The sequence below is a fragment of the Lutra lutra genome, chromosome 1 (genome assembly GCF_902655055.1).
Source record: "Lutra lutra chromosome 1, mLutLut1.2, whole genome shotgun sequence".
Classification (NCBI taxonomy): Eukaryota; Metazoa; Chordata; class Mammalia; order Carnivora; family Mustelidae; genus Lutra; species Lutra lutra.
Window position 1 is genome coordinate 196931521 of NC_062278.1, and position 24826 is coordinate 196956346.

The 24826-nt window shown below is 44.0% G+C and overlaps 1 protein-coding gene across 3 annotated transcripts in view; it reads right to left on the reverse strand.

Annotated features, from left to right (window-relative positions):
- ABHD6 (abhydrolase domain containing 6, acylglycerol lipase) overlaps window positions 1-24826 on the reverse strand; it is a 54871-nt gene that overhangs the window by 18986 nt on the left and 11059 nt on the right. Inside the window, exons 1-4 of one of the 3 annotated variants that reach the window (XM_047690923.1) lie at window positions 24613-24737; window positions 15532-15683; window positions 3403-3559; window positions 1230-1343 (exon numbers count right to left, since the gene is read on the reverse strand). In XM_047690923.1, the coding sequence (XP_047546879.1) occupies window positions 1230-1343; window positions 3403-3559; window positions 15532-15650 (390 nt within the window). In that variant the 5' untranslated portion in view covers window positions 15651-15683; window positions 24613-24737. Of the gene's footprint in view, window positions 1-1229; window positions 1344-3402; window positions 3560-15531; window positions 15684-24612; window positions 24738-24826 lie in introns of those variants that run through there. The other 2 variants (XM_047690918.1, XM_047690910.1) reach the window with 2 other exon arrangements.

Below are 24826 nucleotides of genomic sequence, written 5' to 3' on the forward strand. Positions count from 1 at the left end.
TTTTTTTTTTTTTTTTTAACAAAGGTCCCAAGGAAAATATATTTTTTGCCTTCTGGGTCATAGGTTCTCTGTGGCAACTACTCAACTCTAGTATTGTAACACAAAAGCGGCCAGAGGCAATATGTAAATCAATGAGCATGGTTATATTCCAAGAAAACCTAGCTTACAAATATAGGTTGCAGGCCAACCAGGATTTGTTGACTCTTGCCCTACATTTAAAGCCCTTCCCACCCATCCACCCATTTCATATAATAATCCACCTATCTGTTTATTTAACCGTCTAACCATCCATCCCACCATTCCACCAACCATCCACCCATCTAAAAAATATTTAATGGATATCTATTATGTATAAGGAACTACGGTCAGCTCCTGAGGATACAGCAAAGACCCCAACAGACAAGGTCCCTGACTTCATCAGAATACACACTTTAAAGGGGGGTTAGGCTGGGCGCAGACATTAAATAAACAACCTCGTCTGGGGAAAATTCATAATGCCTATCTGTAACTTATAGATTACTAAATTCTGAAGTGGCTCATAAGCCCCATGACTTTGAAAGCCCAGTCAGAGAGAGGCTGAAGCTAGATGCTAAAATAGAACAAAATGCAAAGAGCACTGTCCCCATCCTCCACAACTAGGCAGAGGGGATATCATTATGTTGTGTCATGTAGGTGTAAGCAAAAAAAATAGACTCTAGGGAAATGGTCTTGAGAATTCTAAACTCCTTTTTTAAAGAGCTAAAAAAAATGTCCATATCCTATTTCTTGAGAAGTAACTAAAACAGGCATCCAGAACAGTCTGCCGTAGGTCCTGGTCCTTCAGAGCTGACCAGTGATACCATTGGTGTGCCATTTTTTTTTTTTTTTAAAGATTTTACTTATTTATTTATTTGACAGAGAGAGAGAGAGGGAGAGAGATCACAAGTAGGCAGAGAGGCAGGCAAAGAGAGAGGGGGGAAGCAGTCTCTCCGCTGAGCAGAGAGCCCAATGCGGGGCTCGATCCCAGGACCCTGAGATCATGACCTGAGCCGAAGGCAGACGCTTAAGCCACTGAGCCATCCAGGCGCCCCAACACTGGGGTGCCATTTTCTGTGCAAATATCTGCAGTCAGAATGCACTGAAGGCTGGTTACAAGTCAGCATGGAACACTCTTCCTTGCTCTCCAGATTTGGGCACACGAGGTGGGTAAGACACAGTCTGAGCAATCTTCGGCAGAGCCTCCTGCTTACCTGGTGTATCCTTTTTACTTGTCCATCTATGGACAGATCATCCAGGGAGGATCGGGTGGTGCCCTCATGTCCTGGCATGTCCACGCAGACCAAGTGCAGGTTCTTTGGAAGGAACTAGAGACACACAGGTGCAGAGAGTCAGGCTGTGGTGTGCAGGACATGTCCGTCCATTCTTCTAGGGAGGTCGCCCTCACTTACTGAGTGACCTGGACAGCCATCCCTGGGGATGTATGGGTCTAGGCTACCCAGTGTCTTACCCTAGTTACATCTGATGTGAGTAAGCACTGCCAGGAGCCTCATAGGGAGCCAAGGCCCTCAAAGACCAATACAAAGATGAGAGGGGACCCAGGAGATATCTGGAAAAGGGGGGAAGAGGGAGACAAAGGTTGGGGTAGCAGGCTTGAGTCTCTTGCTCTTTCTTTTTTTTTTAAAGATTTTTTTTTTGAAAGATTTTATTTATTTATTTATTTGACAGAGATTACAAGTAGGCAGAGAGGCAGGCAGAGAGAGGCGAAGGGAAGCAGGCTCCCTGCTGAGCAGAGAGCCCGATGCGGGGCTCGATCCCAGGACCCTGGGATCATGACCTGAGCCGAAGGCAGAGGCTTTAACCCACTAAGTCACCCAGGCGCCCCTATTTGTGCCACTTTTAAGCAGAAGCTGAGAAACATGTGTTATCAATACACAAATACCAGTTACACCAAAAACATCTGAGGTGGGCCGGGAAGTGAGAGGTTCCTTCAGGCATGAGGATGACTGTCCTTACAGTGGAATTTGGGAGTGAGAACAGAAGTAACTATAGGATGGGTGAACCTTTTCCCCCTAGTGTAGGTCCTACTTGGAATCATTCAGGTATGGTTCTGCTTGAGGTGGGAGGCTGGGGCTCGTTCTTCCCAAGACCTCTCCCAGGCCCAACCAGTACCAGCTGGTCACTTATCAAGCAGAGCAAGTTGCCACACCCAAGGAAACCAGGACAGAAGGTGAGGGATTTAGAAAACTACCTCAGAAAGCTGTCAGATCAAGAGAGCCTCTCTAAACGACTCAGGAAAATTAAAACACAAAAATAAGAGCGAAAAACAGAAGTAGGAGGAGGGAGGGGAAGGGAGAAGAACAACAAAAAGGGGGATGAGGGAAGGAAGAGGAGACACTGGAATATGAAAGAATAAGTGATTTTGCTAAACCCGATCTTGATCGTCATGACAAGTTCTAGAGGAAGTTGAGGGTCAGAAACTTTCCCTAAGAAATATTTGTATGGTGAAATGCTCTCTAAGGTGCAGGTTTTACAAATAACATTGAATTCAGTAACTTTTGTCTGGCAAAAGGATTCAAATAATACAGTTGACCCTCAAACAACATGGGTTTGAACCGTGCAGTTCCACTTAGACGTGGATTTTTTTTCCATACAGCGCAGTACATGTATTTTCTCTTATGATTTTTTCTTTTTTATTTTACTTTATTTATTTGAGAGAGACAGCACACACAAGCAGGGGGAGCAGCAGGTTCCCTCTGCTTCTTCCTCTCTCTCTGAGGGAGAAGAGGGAGAGAGAGAGAGGGAGAAGCAGGCTCCCTGCCAAGTAGGCCTTGGGCCTCGATCCCAGGACCCTGGGATCATGACCTGAGCCGAAAGCAGATGCTTAACCAATTGAGTCACCTAGGCACCCCTGATTTTTTTAAAAACACTTTCTTTTCTCTAGTTTATTTTATTGTAAGAATACAGTATACAATACATATGACATACAAAATATGTGTTAATTGACCACTTATATTATTGTTAAGGCTTCTGGTCAACAGTAGACTATTCATAGTTAAATTTGGGGGGAGCAAAAGAGCTATACACGAATTTTTGACTGCATCGTGCATGGGCTCCCTTAATACCCATGTTGTTCAAGGCTTAACTGTATACCACATTAGTTTGTGTGTGTCTGCGTGTGTGTGTTTTTAAGGAAGATCCACACCCAATATGGGGCTTGAACTCACAATCCCTGAGGGCTAGAGTCGCGTGTTCTACTGAGTGAGCCAGCCAGGCACCCCTATGCTGAATTAGTTTTCAGATGATTTGAGCCACAGTTCTGGGTTCCCGTGGCTTTTCATCATTGCTGAGGACGTCACATTCAAGTGGACACCCTTTTCTTTACTGAGTGACACTCTGTTGAGAGAGAAGAACCTAGAACCGCACCTTGACCACGCTAAGCCACATATCCTTGTGTGCAGAGAACCCATGGAGCATGAGGATGGACGGTTTGTGCCCAGGCCGGCCCCGGAAGGAGTAACAGAACTGATAGTCTTCATGGTAAACGTAGCGGACCTGCATCCCCAGCGTTCTTCGCCAGTACCTGGGGAGGAAAAAAGAAAGACGAGACAAAATCAGCAAGCTCCAGAGAAGGGGCATATGCCCTGTCCACAGTCCTACTTCATGGAGAGACAAACCCTTCTCCCAGCTGCCTTCCTCCTCCTCCCAGCAGGTCTCTGGAGTTCCTCCCCAGCTTTACCCTCAGAGAGCACTAAGTAGAACCATTCCAGGAAGCACCTTAAACAAATATTCTGGTATGTACTTTTCTGATACTTCTAACTAGGAGGAGAAAGAAGACTGTTTTCTGAAGGAGCATGACACATCATAGCCTTTTGTTAGTCTATATATTTACATCCCTATTTTTAGCAGTTTGAATGGTGGTATGATGAAGGAGTAGGTGGTGGGATCTCTCCAGCTGCCTGACTGACCTTTCTCTGCCTCGCCTGCTTGAGCTGCAGCTGAATTCAAAGTGGCTGGCGGTAAGGCTGGGAAGAACTCGGGAAAGGCCAAGAAAAAGGCAGTTCCCCTCACACAGGGCAGGCCTGCACTTCCTGGTGGGCCATATTCACGGGCATCTGAAATCCAGGATGAAGAATCACAAACACTACCCATGTAGGACCATCCCAGAGTAAGGATCTCACTGCAGAGGGGCTCTGCCGGGCAGGAAAGGCATCCCAAGACTTAAAGGTAAATCAGCTCACTCTCTGTGGAGATGAAGAACCAGCCTCTCTCACCAAGGCTATGGGTGGGGGTGGTGTCACTCCACATATCCACAAATTTCTGACTGGGGAGATAGGACGACAGAAAACTGTCTAAAGGGTGCCTGGAGTCCTGACGATTTCAGGACCAAACCCTCTGACAGCTGTCCAGAGCTGGTGAGGTCATGGACTCCATCTCTGCGAAAAACACAGTTTTGTCCTTTTGTCATTCTATTTGAGCAAGTGGGAAGTTAAATTAACCCTCCAGCCAACCAAATTTCTGCTTTTGAGTCTTAACTTTTTTTAAGTGTTACTGTGGCTTCAAAGAAGTATGGATTTTGAACCAGTGGATTTTGATTGAGTGGACTGGATTTTAACTGTGATACAGAAGTCATAGTAACAAACATTTGTTTTTGTTTTTGTTTTTTTTAAGATTTTATTTATTTATTTGACAGAGAGAGAGATCACAAGTAGGCAGAGAGGCGGGCAGAGAGAGAGGGGGAAGCAGGTTCCCTGCTGAGCAGAGAGCCCAATGTGGGGCTTGATCCCAGGACCCTGAGACCATGACCTGAGCCGAAGGCAGAGGCTTAACACACTGAGCCACCCAGGTGCCCCCATTTGTTATAAAAACATTTGTTTTTATACAGACATTATTTCCACTCTGGTGGATAAGCTCAAAGAGGCTCATATCCTACCTCCCAAACATATGTATACATTTAAGTATTTAAAAATATATATTAATTATATATATATTATCTGTATAATATATATATATATTAATATATGCTGGTTTCTTCCCCCTAGAGATTTTGAGAGTGAAAACTTGACTGTTTTTTTTTTTTAAAGATTTTATTTATTTATTTGAGAGAGAGAGAGAGAGAGAGAGAGAGAGTGAGAGAGAGCACGACAGGGGAGAAGGTCAGAGGGAGAAGCAGACTCCCCGTGGGCTGGGAGCCCGATGCAGGACTCGATCCCTGGACTCCAGGATCATGACCTGTGCTGAAAGCAGCTGCTTAACCAACTAAGCCACCCAGGTGCCCCGAGAACTTGACTTTTTTAAAAGACTTTATTTATTTGAGAGAGAGGGGGAGATAGTGAGAGAGAGCACAAGTTGAGGGGGAGGGGCAGAGGGAGAGAGAGAAGCAGGCTCCTGGATAAGCAGGGCTCCTCGGGACCCTGGGATCATGACCTGAGCCAAAGGCAGACACTTAACCGACTGAGCCACCAGTTCTGAGGAACTTGACTCTTAGGAACTATCTGCATCCATCCTCTGGCTTTACTCCTCACAACATATGGCAGCTGGTTGAAGGCTCAGCGTCTGTCCGTTACGTAAGACTTGGCAGTGCTGGAGTTTGGCCCAAATTCGATTTCAGTATGGAATTAGCAACAAACTGAACTCTCTGCATGAAGAATCTCTCCAAGATGAAAGATAATTAATTCAATCAGGGATTCACTTTGTGGTACACTTTGCACCAGAGAGGTAACCAAGTCTTGCAAAAAGCAAATAGCTTACACGGCGTAAATAAAGGGAGAAAGGAATGAGGACACATATATTCATATTTACTTGCATCTGCAAACAAAACGCATGAGGGCATACACCAGACACTAGGACGGTGAGTATGTGGAGTGGAGGCAGGGATTCTAGTGAGAAGTAGCTGGAAAGGGAACAGGGGTAGGAGGGAGACTTTTACGGCTTTCCTTTTTCAATGAAATGCATTCCCTATTCAAAACATTAAAAATAACACTGGCTAGCTTAAAAGCCCTTATGACAAAGCAAGCATATTTCAAAATTCTAAATCATGGCATATGACATAAGTCCGCCCTTCATTCATTCATTCATTAATATCCCAATTCATTCATGTCTTGACTCTATGATCTTTTTAAAAAAATTATAGCTGACATACGATGTTTTATCAGTTTCAGGTAAACACATATAGTGCTTGGACAATTCTATACATGACTCCGTGCTCACCACAATAATACAACACCATGTAACAGCATGCCGTTTTTACAGTATTCTTGACTATGTTCTCTGTGGTACTTTGCATCTCCATAACTCATTTACTGTATAAATGGAATGTGGTACATCTTAAGCCCTTGCACCGGCTTCGCCCACACCACCCACCCACTTACCCTCCGGCAGACACCAGTTTGTTTTCTGTATTTATGATTCTGTTTCTGTTTTTTGTTTATTTGCCTTGTTTTTTAGATTTCTTACATAAGTGAAGTCACACGGTGTATTTCTCTTTCTCTGTCTGACTGAAATATCTCTTCGCATAATACCCTCCAGGTACCTCCATGTTGTTACGAAAGGCACAATCTTTCTTTTTTAAGGCTGACCGATGGTTACTCCATGACATACACGTACACTCCTCCAGGGTCCAGACCCTTCACCCTCTAAGTCTCAGCATTCCTAGGTTATAAGAACCTCTGGAGAAAAGTACTTCAACATTTCTTTCTTTTTTTTTAAATTGTGGTAAAATACGCATCAGAAGATTCACCATTTTGACCACACAATTCGGTGGCATTAAATACATTCACAATGTTGTACGCCAGCCATCACGATCATCCATCCATGTCTAGAACTTTTTCATCATCCCAAACAGAAATCCTATAACCCTTAAATAATAATTCCCCATTCCCCTCCTCCCCTGAGCTTCTGATAACCTCTGTTCCACTTTCTGTCTCTATAAGTCTGCCTATCCTAGATAGCTCGTATAAGTAGATTCACACAATGTTGCTCTTTTGTGTCTGGCTAATTCCACTAAGCATAATGAGTTCAAGGTTCATCCATGTTTAGCAGCTGTCAGAATTTCATTCCTTCTCAAAACTGAATACCATTCCACTCTATGTAGGTACCACATTTTTTTTTTTTATCATTCATCTACTGATGAGTATTTGGGCAGTTTCGGGGTTTTGGCCGAGTAATACTGCTGTGAACATTGGTATACAAATATCTGTTTGAGTCCCTGCTTTTAAGTCTCTGGGGTATAGACCCAGAGGTAGAATTGTTGGATCATAAGGTAGTTCTATGTGTAATTTTTTGAGGAACTACTAAATGTGTCCACAGCCGCTGTACTATTTCACATTTCTAACGGCAAGCAACAAGGATTTCTCTATATCCTCAACAACACTTACTTATTTATTTTTTAACAACACTTATGTTATTTTCCATTTTTTTCAAAAATAGGCACCCTAAAAAATATATACATAGAAATAACCACCCTAATGGTGGCTCACTGTGGTTTTGATTTTCAAGCCCTTATGACTAGGGTGTTGAGTATAGATCTCTTTCTATTGAGATCTAAGTGACATACCATAAAAGTCACCCTTTTAAAGCGTACAACTGAGGATTTTTTTTTTTTTTTAAGTATATTCACAAAGGAGTGCAACCATCACCACTCTCTATATCTGGAACATTTTTATCAAAAAGAAATAAGACTGCACTGTATACTTTAAAATGGGTAGAATTGCGGGTGCCTGGGTGGCTCAGTGGGTTAAAGCCTCTGCCTTCGGCTCAGGTCATGATCTCAGGGTCCTGGGATCGAGCCCCGCATCGGGCTCTCTGCTCGACGGAGAGCCTGCTTCCTCCTCTCTCTCTCTGCTTACTTGTGCTCTCTCTCTCTCTCAAATAAATGAATAAATAAAATCTTAAAAAAAATGGGTAGAATGGCAAATTTTATGTTACGTACATTTTACTACAATTCAAAAAAAAAAATCTACATTGATTAGCACTCACTCCCCATTGCCCTCTCCTTATAGATCCTGGAAACCACTGGTTTCCTTCATGTCTCTTTGCATTTACTTTATGGATTTGCTTATTCTGGACATCTCATATAAATGGGGACACATTCAGCATGTGGCTTTTTGTGTCTGCCTTATTTCACTTAGCATAATGTTTTCAAGTTCATCTATGTTATAGGATGTATTAATACTCCATTCCTTTTTAAGGCTAAATCATAATCCATCATATGGATATGCACACTTGGTATCTAGTCTCAGTTCATGGACATTTGAGCTGTTTCTCCTTTTTAGCTCTCAGGAGCTAAATAATGCCATTACAAACATTCACATACAACTTTTTCTGTGGACATATGTTTTCAGTTCTCTTGGGTGTTCTCACCTCACCTAGGAGTTGAATTGCTGGATCGTATGGTAGCTTTTTCTTAAGCAACCTTTTGAGGAACTACCAGACTGCTTCCCAAAGTGGCTGCAAAATTTTATATTCCTACAAGCAGTACACAAGAAGTCCAATTTCTCTACATCCTTATTTTTTAGAGAAACTTTTAACTTTTAATATAAATCATATAGACAAGTGCACAAATTTTAAGTGTACAGTCTGATGAATTTGCACAAAATGAATGAACCCAGCATCTTGCCACCCAGATTAGGACCAAGAAGATGGCCAGCATCCTAGGTGCCTATCTTGTGCCTTTCCCCATTAACTTCTGCCTCCATTTATCTCTCCAGGACAGTTCTGCTGTTTCAGAACTTTATCATATGATAAGTATTTGTATCTGACTTCCTTCACTCAGTATTATGTTTGTGTTGTAGAATATAGCACAAGTTCTTTCCTTCCTACTGAATACTATATGAATAGCGGTACAACTATACCTTTATTTATGTATCTGCTATGGTATTAATAGGCACTGGTGTTTCCAGTTTGGAGGTACTATAAATGAAGCTGCTATGTAACATTCTTTTATATGTCTTTTGATATCTCTCTTTCCACATACACATGTGTGTGTATATATACACACTATATACATACTTCTCTTATGTGAAATGAGGGGGGTCCTGTTGACAAAAAGTTTTCCAAACCAATTCATACTTTCATCAACAATATGCCAGATTCTAATTGCTCCACATCCACATGGGGTTGAATAGTATTTCCCCCAAATTCATGTCTATCTGGAGCCTGTGGATGTGACCTTATTTGGAAAGAGCGTCTTCCCAGATATAATTGAGTTGAGCTGAGGTCATACTGGATTAGGGTTGGCCCCAAATCCAATATGGCTGGTGCCTTTATTAAAAAAAGGGAAATGTTGGGGCACCTGGGTCGCTCTGTTGGTTAAGTGTCTGCCTTCAGTTTGGGTCATGATCCCAGGGTCCTGAGATCGAGCCCCATGTCAGGCTCCCTGCTCAGCAGAGCTTGTTTCTCCCTCTCCCTTTGCCTGCTGCTCTGCTTACTTGTACTCTCTCTGTCAAATAAATAAATAAAAATCTTAAAAAGGGGGGGGGGATGTGGACCCAGAAACACACCAAAGGAACAACACCAAGTGACATACAGAGGCAGACAGTGGAGTGACACATTTACATATGAAAGACACAACTACAAGTCCAGGAATGCCCAGGATAGCTCGCAGTCAGCAGAAACTAGGGAAGAGCCACTGAACGGATTCTCCCTCAGAGCCTCCAGAAGGAACCGACCTTGCCAACACCTTGGTTTAGTATTTCCAACTTCCAGAACTGTGAGAAGATACATTTCTATTGTTGTTGTTTTAAATTTCTGTTGTTTTAGGTCACCCAGATTGTAGCCATTTATCACTAGGATATGAATACAACATCCTTGCCCATTCTTGGAATTTAAGCCTGTTTCACTTTAGGCATCCTGGTGGGTAGAAAATGGCCTCTTGTTGTGGTTTTATTAAATGCCCTGTATGACCAACGAAGTTGAGCACCATTACATATTTTTACTGGCCATCTGGATAACCTCTCTTGTGAGGTTTTTCTATGTTTTCTTACAAAAGCTTTTTTGTTTCATTTGGATCTAAAATCCACCTGGATTTGATTTCTGTGCATGGTACAAGGTTGTAGACGAGGCTGTATTCTTTTTTACAGCTGTGTTACAAATTACCAAATTTAGCAGCTTGAAACAACACTCATTTACTAATTCACGGTTCTGCAGGTCAGGAGTGAGTTTAGCCGAGTTCTCCTCTGAATGTATCAAAACCTGAAATCAAGGCACCAACCACTTCTGATCTGGAAGGTCTGGGAAGGAATCAGCTTCTAAGCTTATTATTTAGGGGTTATTAGCAGAATTCAGTTCTTTGTGGCCTAGGATTGAGATCCCTGCTGTTTTGCTGGCTGTCAGCCAGGGGCTGTCTGCTCCTAGAGCCCATTGCCATTCCTTCACCTGGGGTCTCCAACTCGCCATCGCACGGAGTCCTTCTTGTGCTTCAAACCCCTCCACTTGTAAGGGCTACTATGGCTAGATCAGGCCTCCTCAGGTAAATCTTGTCTTAGGTCAACTATATATAACATAACGACTGTGGGAGTGATTTGTCGTCATATTCACAGGTTCCGCGGATTAAAGAGGGATCTTTGTGGGTCTGGCTAATTCTGCCTACCAAACCGGTCAAGATGAACTTTTCTCCCAGATGGGTATCTAGTTGACACAGCCCCCTTCCCCCACTGCAAAGCAGCACTACCTTTATCAATGAAGAGACTGTATCTAAGTGCATCTGTTCCTGGGCTCTCCTGTCCCACTGGTTTGCCCTTCTTACGTAATATTGGCCCTTGCCAATTACGCTGCCTTGATTCACTATTGCTTTATAATTAGGTCTGACAGCTGGTCATGTAAATTATCTCACATCGTTCTTCTTCAAGACTGTCTTGCTTAATGGGCTCTTTGCTTTTCTTTATAAATTTAAGAAGCAGTTTATTAAATTCCATAAAAACAAAAACAAAAACAAAAAAACCTGCTGGGGGTGCCTGGATGACTCAGTTGATTGAATGTCTGCCTTCAGCTCAGGTCATGATCCGTGGGTCCTGAGATGGAGTCCTGTACTGGGCTCCTTGCTCAGCCGGGAGTCTGCTTCTCCCTCTCCCTCTACCCATCCAACCCCCCTGACCCATGCTCTCTGTCTCTCAAATAAATGAATAAAATCTTAAAAACAAAACAAAACAAAAAATCCTGGGTGCCTGAGTGGCTCAGTTGGTTAAGCAACTGCCTTCAGCTCAGGTCATGATCCCGGAGACCTGGGATCAAGGCCTGCATTGGGCTACCAGCTCCATGGGGAGTCTGCTTCTCCCTCTGACCTTCTCCCCTCTCATGCTCTCTCTCACTCTCTCTCTTAACTAAATAAAATCTTAAAAAAAAAAACCAACAACAACCTGCTGGGACTGTAAATGGGTACACACTGAACTACATATCATTTTAGGGAAATCTGACAACCCAGTGATAAGAAAGTCTTCCAACTCACAAATACTGTCTATACCTTCGTTGCTTTAGGTCTTCCAAATTTCTCTAATACTTCATAGTTCGCTGTCCAGAGGCCTTCCATATTGTTCTTTAGATTTATTCTTGGGTATTCTGAATTTGTTGATACAACAGTAAATAGAATCATTACATTTTTTTTTTCATTTTCTACTTTTTGTTGCTGTCATATAAGAATATAACTGATTTTTGTTCACTTATCTTGTATTTAGCAACCTTCTAAACTCACTTATTAATTCCAAAAAATTATCTATAGATTCCCTTGGGCTTTCTATGAATACAATCCTGTCACCTGCAAACAATGTTCGTTTTCTTTTTCAATTCTTGTACATCTTTTTCTATTTATGACTTCTTACCATTATGTCACCACTTAGTTTCCTCAGGGAAGATCCCAGAGATGTCCAGGAGAGGCTGCTGTGATTAGCCCACACTCTTCTGGGCATCCGGCAGAGCAGCTTGGGTTGTCTGGGAGGCCCAGCTAACTCTACCACCTGCTGCTCCTGTTCACGTAGCCACCCTGAAAATCAACCTGACCAACCTCGCTCTGCAGAGTGAATTCACTGGTGGTCATTATGCATCGTTGAGCAAATAAAGGTGTTTGGAGGAGGAGCTGTGATTAAGGGATGTAAGTGACTCATGGTGAAGCTGTTCATCCCAAGCCACCCACTGCGTAAATGTCACTTGCAGTGAGGTGAGATGAAGGAAACAGGCTGTGCATTTCCAAGGGGGCGGGAGGAGGAGGAAATCACAGGATTTCCAACAGCCCTCTGCAATGGCATCACGGGTTCTAGTACCATAATCACAACACCTCATGCCACAGTTCAACCTGGCATAAACCAAAAGGTTTTCTAGGATTTTCATTCTCTCCAACCAGCTGGGTTTCTTCTTAGCTTGTGTGCCTGAGTTCATAAAATCAACAACACTGTATTTGTCCTCTGGCTACAGCTCTGAGCTGAGTGACAGGCATGGGCAGGCTTTAAGATCACATGTATCTGGGGCGCCTGGGTGGCTCAGTGGGTTGGGCCGCTGCCTTCGGCTCAGGTCATGATCCCAGGTCCTGGGTTCGAGCCCCTCGCCCGGGCTTTCTGCTCAGCGGGGAGCCTGCTTCCTCCTCTCTCTCTCTGCCTGCCTCTCTGCCTACTTGTGATCTCTCTGTCAAATAAATAAATAATAATTAAAAAAATCTTAAAAAAAAAAAAAAGATCACATGTATCTATGCTGTCTTTTTTTTTCTTTTAAGATTTTATTTATTTATTTGAGAGAGAGAGAGAGAACACAAAGGGAGAGCAAGAGGGAGAAATGGACTCCCCGTTGAGCAGGGAACCTGACATTGGACTGGATCCCAGGACCCTGAGATCATGACCTGAGCTGAAGGCAAATGCTTAACCCACTGAGCCACCCAGATGTCCCTATGCTGTCATTTAAATAAGGGACTGAATGCTCTGCTCTGTGGGACTTCTCAGGATTTTAGTGGTATTAATAAAAGTGAATTATTTGCTATGTGGCATTATTCAAAATAGGCAAAATATGGAAACAATACAAATGTCCTTTTAAATACATAGCATGTTGTATAACTACAGGATGGACTAGAATTCAGCCGTAATATTGAAATACTGACACATGCTACAACAAGGATGCACCTTGAAAACACACTAAGTCACAGAAATCAGACATCAAATGCCAAAATTGTTTGATCTCATTTATATGAAATGATGAAATGGCCCCAACAGGCAAATCTAAAGAGAGAGAGATATAATTAAAATTGCCAGGGCATGAAGGGACGGGGAAACTGTGAGTGACTGCAAACAGGTACAGGGCTCCTTTTGGGAAGATGGAAATGTTTTGGAATTAGATAGGAATTAGATAGTGGTAATGGTTGCACAACACTGTGTGTGTGTATATATATTTATATATATATATTTTTTTAAGAAGTTTTTATTTTATATATATATATATATATATATATATATATATATATATTTTTTTTTTTTTTTTTTTAGTAATCTCTACACTCAACTTGGGGCTTGAACTCACGATTCCGAGATCAAGAGTCATAGGTTCTTCTGACCGAGCCAGCCAGACGTTCCAATGCCATGAATATACTAAAACTACTGAATTACACACTTTAGGATGGTGAATTTTATGTTGTGTGAGTTTTAATTCAACAAAAGGTGAATTATTTGCTATGAGGTTATTTTTCTTTTCAAAGCTCTAATGTCAAAATTATCCTGACACTCCTGACTTTGAAAGCCTTCTCCCTGACAGCCCAAGGAAGCTGCCGGACTCTGTGTGTAGTGGGTGGGATCGGCACACCTCTGTCTGCAGCCGTATCCACGGTGACGGGCCCCACCACCTAACTGCATTCTCTGCTTGGACTGGAGTGAGGAAAGATGGCATCTGTGTGTGGAGGGCCATGGTGCCTCTGTGAAGCCACAAGGGGCCCACGGCTCTGGGCTCTCCATGGCAGGGGTCACACAGAGGCCTTGGCCCCCAAGCTCTCTGGCTGCTGGTGCTGCAGGGCAATCACACTGAAACAGCCAGAATCTCAGCTTCGTCAATGCAGAGGTAGGTCGGTGGGTCCTGGATGACCCTCTGACAGGATCACCATGCTCCCCTTCTACCCCTTCCCGTCCAAGAGGGAGCGGGACAGTGCAGGATGAAAAGCTCCCTTCTGTTCAATTAGCTTCTTTTCAAGGATCAGAGCCTGGCTGGCAGGCGGAAAATTCCACACTCCAATGAAACAAAAGGGAGCCAGAAAGGAGAGCAGATAAAGGGCACGAGCTGAACGCAACCTCACTGCGTTCTTTCCTGTGTGCAGAGAAGATGAGTCTAACTGCCGGAGTCCCGGTTAAATCCCAGTGTGCTGCCCTTCTCCCTGTGGCACACAGAGGAACCAGGGCTATTTGGGGACTGCCTTCGCCAGGGTACACACACCATGGGGCGTGAGGGGTGGTTTTATTTGGTAAATGGACCATAGCATGAAAAGTCACTGAAGCACATCATGAGAAATCTAATCTCCTTTCAACTGTTAATCTTCTGGTTCCATCCAGGAGGAAGGCCCTGTTCTGGCTGCTACATCATTCACACCTCTCTGGACTTTGTAACAAAGAGAAAGGACACACAGAATCCTTGGGAGACTAGAATTTGAAAACGCCATTTAATGGCATTGTGCTCATTTTTACTTTTTATTTTTATTATTATTTTTTAAGATTTTATAATTATATGACAGAGATCGAGAAAAAGAGAGAGAGAGAGAAAGAGTGCATAAGCAGGGGGAGCTGGCAGGCAGAGGGAGAAGGAGAAGCAGGCTCCCTGCAGAGCAGGGGAAGCCCGATATGGGACTGGATCCTAGGACTCCAGGATCACGACCTGAGCCAAAGGCAGTGGCTCACCCAACTGAGCCACCCAGGCGCCCATCATTTTTACTTTGAATATTAATTTACTATTTACGGCAAGTACAGCAAATAGGAATTTTCTGCATAAGGTAGTAATATATGTGTCACTCTTAAATCGAATTAAGTTAAGAAGAGTGACTTATTCTAAAGAAAATACTAAAGGAAAGTAGAGCTGTTCTACAGATACGGCAAGACTCATAAAGATGGTACAAGAATGAAAAAAATTTTGGAAACTTCTTTTTCTTTCCATCACTTCACAAACGAACACATTTAGAACAAATCTAAAACCCATTCTGTCTTACCCATGCCATCCCTTGGCCCTGGTCCTTCCAATCATTTTTCTGTGCACATCACTGCACCTGTCAGGACATCACTGGGTGGGAATCCAAAAACTAAGAAAATACCAAAGGAGCTCCCATAACCAGGCAAATCATTGCCTGAAGACAGAATCAGTGACTCTGGGTGTGAGGGTGGCCACCCAGGCAAAGATGTAATCAGAAACCGGAAAGATCTACCCGGTGAGGAGCTACAACCAATTTTTCAAGAACAGTCCCCAGAGTCAAGACAGGATGTCTTTCAACTTTTCTGTATCTTCGAAATATTTCATGACAAAATGTTGAAAAACCGCCACCAAAGGATAAGCAGGGAAGAGGACACTGTTACTATGCTACTCTCGAGTACTTTAATTATAAAATCAACTTACCAGTAATAGATTTTTATCAGTGCTGAAGGCCACAGGAGAAACGAGGCTACAAATGCCAGGATTGGGATGGCCAGCGTCCCGCCCGCGATCACAAACATGTTAACCACGTCAAGGTCCATCCTGCTCTTCAGGACTGACGGACACCTGCAGGGCTAAAGAGAGTCAATACTGAAACTCTGTCTCAAGAGAAAAGTTGAAGCAGCAAAGTGGGAGACAGAAGGACGGAATGAGAGTAAAGGTCAGGAGGGAACAAAAGCTGACAAGTGCTTAAAATATCTAAATTGTTATAACAAATAAATACAACAAAGAACCCCTGAGAAGATCCTGGATTTTTTTTTAAGCTATAAAGGACACTGTTAAAGCCATTGGGGAAATCTGAGTAAGGACCAGATATGAGATAATATTGTTGTATCAGAGACACAATTCCTGAGAGGGGGATGAAATCGTGGTAATGTCTGCATGTAGGAGAATATCTTCGCTCCTGGGTGATGTCTGCTGAAGTATTAAGAGGTGAGGAACAGCGATATCGCCTACTCAGTGTTTGCTTCTGCCGCTCACTTTTAAAAACTGAGGGGAAAAAATGTGGCGAGGAGGGGAGAAGAGAAAACATTAGAACAAATATGATAATGTTAACCATTGGTGAATCTAGGTGAAAGTTACAAGGTAGTATTCTTTCAACTTTTCTGAAAGTTTGCAATTTTTAAAAATTAAAAGTTAGAAGGGCGCCTGGGTGGCTCAGTGGGTTAAGCCTCTGCCTTTGGCTCGGGTCATGGTCTCAGGGTCCTTGGATTGAAACCGTCATCGGGTTCTCTGCTCGGTGGGGGGCCTGCTTCCCCCTCTCTCTCTGCCTGCGTCTCTATCTACTTGTGATTGCTCTCTTTGTCAAATAAATAAATAAAAATCTTTTAAAAAAATTAGAAGTTAGAGAAAAGATGGGATTGGGAGGGAGACAAACCATAAGTGACTCTTAATCTCACAAAACAAACTGAGGGTTGATGGGGGGAGGGGGTTGGGAGAGGGGGTGGGGTTATGGATATCGGGGAGGGTATGTGCTATGGTGAGTGTTGTGAAGTGTGTAAACCTGGCGATTCGCAGACCTGTACCCCTGAGGATAAAAATATATGTTTATAAATTGTAAAAAAAAAAAAAAAAAAAAAAAAGAAAGAAAGGATGAATCCCCAAGTTTTGTAGCAACATGGACGGGACTGGAAGAGATTATGCTGAGTGAAATAAGTCAAGCAGAGAGAGTCAATTATTATATGGTTTCACTTATTTGTGGAGCATAACAAATAGCATGGAGGACAAGGGGAGTTGGAGAGGAGAAGGGAGTTGAGGGAAATTGGAAGGGGAGGTGAACCATGAGAGACTATGGACTCTGAAAAACGATCTGAGAATTTTGAAGGGGTGGGGGGTGGGAGGTTGGGGGCACCAGGTGGTGGGTATTGTAGAGGGCACGGATTGCATGGAGCACTGGGTGTGGTGCAAAAATAATGAATACTGTTATGCTGAAAAAAATAAAAAAAAAAAAATAAAAAAAAAAAAATAAAAAAAAAAAAAAAGAAGTTAGAGAGGACAGGGGCACTTAGGTGGCTCAGTTGGTTGGGCATCTGACTCTTGATTTTGCCTAACGTCATGATCTCAAGGTTGTGGGATCGAACCCTGCACAGGGTTCTGCGCTCTGCAGAGTCTGCTTGAGATTCTCTCTCTCCCTTTCTCTCTGCCCCTCCCTCTACTTCTGCTCTAAATAAACAAATAAAATCTTTAAAAAAAGAGAAGACAGAGGGGCGCCTGGGTGGCTCAGTGGGTTAAAGCCTCTGCTTTTGGCTCAGGTCATGATCCCAGGGTCCTGGGATCGAGCCCCATGTCAGGCTTTCTGCTCAGCAGGGAGCCTGCTTCCCCCTCTCTCTCTCTGCCTGCCTCTCTGCCTGCCTCTCTGCCTACTTGTGATCTCTCTCTGTCAAATAAATAAATAAAATCTTAAAAAAAAAAAAAAAAAAGAGAAGACAGAGAACCTAAAAGACTGAGATGGAAACAACGTATGTGTGCACGTGAATGCCACCATCAACCAAAAGAGTGTGTAATACCATGAGGTTCACCTAAGGTGGGAAACTAGAAGCTGGGTGTCAGGAATAGAAGAAAGACTTGGGTTTCACTGTCTACCTCTTAAAGCTTTTGGTTATTTATCACTTACACATGTACGGCCTATTCAAAAATAAACACTACATAATAAAAAGTTAGGAGGGAACAAATCCCAACAACAGAGTTTCCAGCGCACTTCCTGAGGTCTTCCAGCAGACTCACCGGGCACATCTCAAGGCTAGAATGCGGGCACCAGGAGAACAGGGGTTACTGTGTGTCTCCAGGATCCAGACGAGGGCCTGACACATTTCTAGGTGCTCTAGAAACCAGAGTTGAATCAGTAGCCCCCACTCTGTCCTGTCTTAGGAGTTCACAAACACAGTTCGTTTTCTCATGAAATGAGAAACTGTGCAAGTCCCATCATCCTCTCTAATCAAGAAAAGAACTCCTGCAAGGACATGTGCCGGGTGGGGGTGGGTGGCCTGCAACCCGAGGGTTCCCAGCTGCCTAAGACCAAACCTACATTTCACCAAACAAAACAAAGACTTCTTTAAGAAAAAGTGTGAATATCCAGCAAATCCCGCCCTTCCTTGTATTCCCTGTGAAATGAAGAGATCTCTCCCATGTGCCCCTGTCAACTGAGACATATTTCAATATTATAATGAATTCATGATGGTGATGGTGTGACCTCACTGACATCACTGAACACAAGGGCCAGATGATAAATATTTTGGCATTGGGAGCCCCATAGGGTCTGTCACAACTACTCGACCTGCCACTGTAGTGAGAAAGCAGTCACACCCAGCATGTAATAGTTGGGACTGATTGTATTCCAATCTTTATTAGAAATAGGCTGCATGCTGAATTTGGCCAGCGGGCTAAAAGTAATCAACACTTGGTCAAGCACACCAAGCCCTGTCCAACAGGCAAGGTGGGTGTTTCTGCCATTTCATAGGCTGAGAAAACTAAGGCACACAGAGGTTAAGTGACTTGCCCAAGATTACTCAGTTGGAAGAGTCATGATCACAAAACAAGTTTCTGCTTAGACCTACTCCCTTTGCACCAAGCTCTACTGTGTCTAAAATTTTTTTTTTTCAAATGGCCTTTTTTCAATCTTTGTAAGCTATTTGCTGTTAAATACTCACACTCACTGTCACTCCTAATTTCTCCATGAAGATAGAATATCTCTATTTACAATTTTTTACAATTTAAATCTTGTTAGTGAACATATAATGCAATATTGGTTTCTCCCATTTACATGTTTTGTCCCCTACAAAGGGGTTGGAGAACAAGCCCCTCACAGCCTTGCTAGGGGGAGCAGGGGGAGAGAGAGTATAGGTGGGTCAGGTAGCTCTTTTCAGTCAGACAGACACTCTATCTGGGTACAGTGTTGAAACTGTAGGAATGAAAGCCTCCTCAGGGGTAGAAGTATTGTGTATGCTTCTAATTCAACTGTCCTCTCAATTTGTCAATCACCATAAACACATTCAAGCACTCTTAAGTCATTGACCTATTTCATCTTCTAGAAAGCTCTTTGAAGGTAGGGCCAATCGTCCACATTCTTTCTCAGTGCCAAGAAGAGCACAAGACACAAATATGGGACAAATGAATTAGTGAAAAGCAAAGTTACGAAATGGGCTCAATCCTCTTAGTTTTAGGGACAACCAACTATTCCCAATGATGCTGTCTGTACTTTTTCCTTCAGTAATTACAAAACTCCCCAGATATGATTTACAATACTGAAAGGCCTCAGGGTCAAGGGGTAAGCAAATTACTCTCTGGATAAAGGGAATTTTAACCAATCAGTTTGAACACTGTGGGTCACAAAAGAGTCAATGAGAATAGGACCTGTCAGCTTCAGGAAGACTTTTCCACATTACACAAAGTCCTTAAAAACCGCTGAGGGGGGACGCCTGGGTGGCTCAGTTGGTTAAGCAGCTGCCTTCGGCTCAGGTCATGATCCCAGCGTCCTGGGATCGAGTCCCACGTCGGGCTCCTTGCTTGGCGGGGAGCCTGCTTCTCCCTCTGCCTCTGCCTGCCATTCTGTCTGCCTGTGCTCGCTCGCTCTCCTCTCTCTCTGACAAATAAATAAAAAATCTTAAAAAAAAAAAAAACAAAAAAACGCTGAGGGTGAGGGTTAGGGGAGGGAGACCAACCATAAGAGACTCTTAATCTCAGGAAACAAACTGAGGGTTGCTGGAGGGAAGAGGGAGGGATGGATGGGGTGGCTGGGTGATGGACACTGGGGAGGGTATGTGCTACGGTGAGCGCTGTGAATTGCGTAAGACTGATGATTCACACACCTGTACCCCTGGGGCAAATAATACATTATATGCTAATAAAAATAATTAAAAAAAAAGCTGCTGAGGGTTACCACGAATTCTGATTTCTGAGCTGCAGGAAGTTAATTACATGATGCTCCTTTGGACGAGGAATGAGAACATTTTATGCCCAAGGCCATGACATCATAGGCCCTGACACTGGAGATGGCAGCCCCAGAAGGTATGACTGTCAAAAAGAGATGTCACAGCTTTGTCAACACCTGCTATGGCTGGCCCTGTCAGTCCGGGGAAGGTTTTCTTTGGAGCCACCTTCCGTTTCATTGCAGAATGAAGTCTTGGATGAAGAGCTTCTGTACAGCGTGACTGGTTTAGCAAGGCTTGACGTATAACGGAGAAGCCTGCACACTTTCCCTGACCAGGTCAAATGTAGACTGGCCCCGAGTGAAGAAACTAATGCTTTCTGTATTTTCCTTTGTTTTCTTTAAGATTTTTTTTTTTTTTAAAATAATCTCTACATCCAACGTGGGGCTCAAACTCAGAACTCCGAGATCAAGAGGTACATGCTGTTCTGGCTGAGCCAGCCAGGCGCCCCCCCTGAGTGTTCTGTACACGTCAGGAGTAGGTGACTATCCCGACCTCTACATCATCCCTCATGTTATTTATTTATTTATTTAAAGATTTCTTTTTTTTTTTTTTTTTAAAGATTTTATTTATTTATCTGACAGAGAGAGATCACAAGCAGGCAGAGAGGCAGGCAGAGAGAAGAGGAAGCAGGCTCCCTGCTGAGCAGAGAGCCCGATGCGGGGCTCGATCCCAGGACTCTGAGATCATGACCTGAGCCGAAGGCAGCGGCTTAACCCACTGAGCCACCCAGGCGCCCCATTTCAAAAGTAAAGATTTCTTTTTTTAAAGATTTTACTTATTTGTCAGAGAGAGCAAGAGTACAAGCAGGGGGAGTGGCAGGCAGAGGGAGAAGCAGGCTCCTCATGGAGCAGGGAGCCCAATGTGGGGCTCCATCCCACAACCCCGGGATCATGACCTGAGCCGAAAGCAGACGCTTAACCAACTGAGCCACTGAGGCGTCCCATCATTCTTCATTTTGAAAAGGAGTTGCCCCAGCTTTCCTTTAAAAAGGCAGCTCTCCTACCCTGCTGAGGTTTGTTTATAGGGTGCTCTATGTACCCAAAGGAGAAGCTGGAGACAGAAAAATGGAACCCCTGTGAACCTGGAAGCACCCATGATGGAAAGTCTGCTGCAGGGTGGAAAATGGAGCCAGCGAAGGATGGGCCCCGTTCAGCTGATGCCTGCAAGATGACATCAGGGAGCAGGAGAGTGCTAAATAATGCTCAGGGCTACAAAAGCATTACCCAGGTAACATAACACCGACATCCATACTGAGAAGTCGGCTTTGGGCTCTTTGTCAGTTCAGCCGAGGTCAACGGAACTCTCAGTATGGTGTTATTAGATAACCTCTCCAAGCCTTCCCCTCCCCCAAGCAACACTGCCTAGCTACTTAATAACATGGTTTCTTTGTGTTGACTTTTAGGGTTTCTTCCTTCCTTCCTTCCTTTCTTTCTTGAAGATCCCATTGTCTTTATTAAGCCATTCATGAATGGGGTAGCATCCCATCTTGCAGGTGGAGAGATATTTTTAATTCATGGTAGGGACGCAAATTAATTTTGAAAACTAAGTTAAAAGGGGTCAATTTTAAGAAAAATGCGATATATGGGTCTTGTGACAATCATAATGGAGATAGAAGAATGGCTGCCACTCGGGCAGATTCACCTGAGGGCTGGGCCCAAGCAGGCTGGGGCTGGAACATTCTGGCAGGTTCTCTCCTACCAGGTTCTTCTATATACCAGCTGCAAGGGCTTGGTTTCCTCAACAATTAAGTAAGAATGTTCATTCAAATCACCTGTGCAGTCTTTTCCTATTCTGAAGACTTAAAATGTTTCTGAAATTATGCCAGGCAATTAAAGAGGATGATCTGGTTTGCCCCCCTCAAGAATCTTATTCCTTGCTGCATGTTCCCAGAACCTAAAACAGTACCAGGCAAACTATCTGTGCCTTGACAATGCATATTGCCTGAATTATCGAGAAAGGCTGAAAAAGGTGGTTAAAAAAATGTACTCTTTTTACATATCTTGTAAATAAAAACACCGCATCCCAGGGTTAATGATAATGATGTCCGTGGCCTCGTGGCACAGTGTGAAGAGAAGATACTTTAGGAAGAAGAGAGCTGGCTGCTAGGACACCAGGGAGAATAACACACTCTCACATCCCAGACTGGAGCCTGCCCCTTGGCCTCCTCCTGTCAGCGTCCAAGCTGTGCGTCTCTGAACACAGGGGTGAACACTAACTGGATAGAGGACACACCAGCGGATCCACGTACCCACTGCACCTCCAAGTGCCTAGTCTGGGGTGAAAAGTAAGGCATAATGCATCATGACTGGCTTTCCATGTTCTCCCTGATTTTTTTTTTTTAAACATTTTATTTATTTATTTGAGAGAAGAGAGAGACAGTGAGAGAGAGCATGAGCGAGGAGAAGGTCAGAGGGAGAAGCAGACTCCCCATGGAGCTGGGAGCCTGATGTGGGACTCGATCCCGGGACTCCAGGATCATGACCTGAGCTGAAGGCAGTCACTTAACCAACTGAGCCACCCAGGCGCCCTCCCTGATTTTGAAAACTGAGAATTCTTGAGTTCCAATATGTTCATCTTAGGGTATAATGCAAAATTCTAAGAAAAAACAGAATGGGAAGCATTTTCAAAGAACCTTGCCCTTCCCTAGATATCTTACCCCTATACCATCATATCTGACAGACTGAAGCCCTGGTCTCTTCAAAATAATGATTATTGTAACAATGACAGCAATGCTAATAACCAGGACCACCACCACCACCACAGCCAACGAGGTGAGAGCCACAACCTCCATTCATGGAGTAACCACTGGAGGCCGAAAATTCTTCCTACAATGTTTTCCACAAGGAAAACACTAAGTTCCTAAAATCTGAGTGTAATATCCAAGCCCTGAAATATTGTTGCAACCACCCAACACTGTTTTTTGAAACTAGGTTCTTGTCAAGGTAAACCAATCCCTCAAAACTATCACTAATGATCAACAGCTAGAAAAAATACTAAGATGGTTAGGATTCTCCTATGTGGAGGCCCCAGGACTTGATGAAACAATAATTCAAGAAATGGGAAGCTTTTTTTTTTTTTTTCCTAAAGTAATCTCTACACCCAACATGGGGATTGAACTCATGACCCCACGATCAAGAGTCACATGCTCTTTTGAGTGAGTAAGCTGGGGGCCCCAAGAAATGGGCAGTTCTGACTTCTTGTCATATATATCATCTCCATCATGGAGGAAAATCACACTGAAATTTCCAAATAAGCAGTTAAGCTTGCCCACTCATCACTGAAAGCATGGCATGGCCCCTAGGATTCCTGCCACAAGGTGCCCAACTCTATGCCCACCTTGTCTTATTGTCCCCCCCTCAGTCTGGCTGAGTCCATTCATCTTCTGTGCTTTGCAGTTCTCACAGACCTACTATTGATTAACCATTAATTAGTCTTTTTAAAGTAGGCTCCATGCCCAACGTGGAGCTTGAACTATGACCCCGAGATCAAGAGTTAACATGCTCTACTGACTGAGCCAGCCAGGTGCCACTGACTGCGCTGCTGTTGAAACGAGCACACCTGGCCTGAGATGCTCTCCTCTCTCTCCCCCTTGATATTCCCATTCTCCTGATCTTCCCATCATGCTCTCCTCATCCTGTCGTCTGATACTCCCAAAATGCTCTCCTCACAGTCTTCCCTGGAGAGTTCTCCATCCCTACATCCTCCTCCATTCCCTCCTTCAGGAAATACAAAACTCAACATGCCTGGCCAGAAATCCCCTTCCAGACTTTTCTAAAAGCATGTCTGAGCACATGCATGACCCAACAGTCTCACCATGTTCCAGACTCATCTCTCCCCCTTCTCATTCATTTCTGCTGACAGTCTCTCCAATTCATCTAGCCTCCCAGACTCTGATACATCTTTCACTCTTCCCACTCCTGTTACGCAGAGCTGGAGAGGCGCCAGCACTGGAGCCAACTTGTGGGAGTCTAGACAGACTATGGCGTTCAACACCTGACTATTTAAATTTAACTAAATAAAATTCAGAGTTCAGTTCTTCAGTCATACCTGTCAAATTTTAAGAGCATGGTAGAGCCACACAGGAAGAGGAACATAGCTTTGTGGGGGGGGGGGGGGGGGGTTATACCTCTGAAAGCCTCCTGCCACCAATTCCTGAAGCTGATGTTGTCCAACATAACCTAGCAATGCCGGGGAGGAAGACAAACTCCAGCAGGTGTGAGTCAGACCACAGCTCCCTCAGCCGTGGCCCTGGGTCCAGATCCTCATTTCTTCTTGCTCCTCTTCTGTCTCATCCCTAACACTAGTTGCCAGGGCAACCATCACACTTCCCACCATTAGGCTGCCCTGGTCGAATGTGAACTCAAAGCACTTCATACGATCCCAACCCAACTTCCTGGATCAACTCCCACATCTCTGCATGCACCCCAAGTGACCAGCTCCTGTCCCCATGCCAGCCCCGCACAGCCTCCTGCTCTGTCTTTCCTCAGGCTGTTCCCTTCATGGGGAGGAACCCCATGTCCTGGCTGCAAGATGAACTCCTCTCCACCTTCGGGGCTAATTCAAGCAACACACTCCCCAGGAAAGCACCCTGATTCCCTCGCAGAGGCTCAGATCTTCCAGACTCCCTTGAAGCTCAGAGCCCTGCTCCTGGCACAGTCTTTGAGAACTGTCCCTAGTGGGCACGTCTCTGCCCTTCAGGGGCCCAAACCCCTCCCCATCAGACCTACTGAACCAGAAAAATCACCCACCACAAGCTGGCCTGGGAGGGGTTTTGAGGAAGATTACAGAGG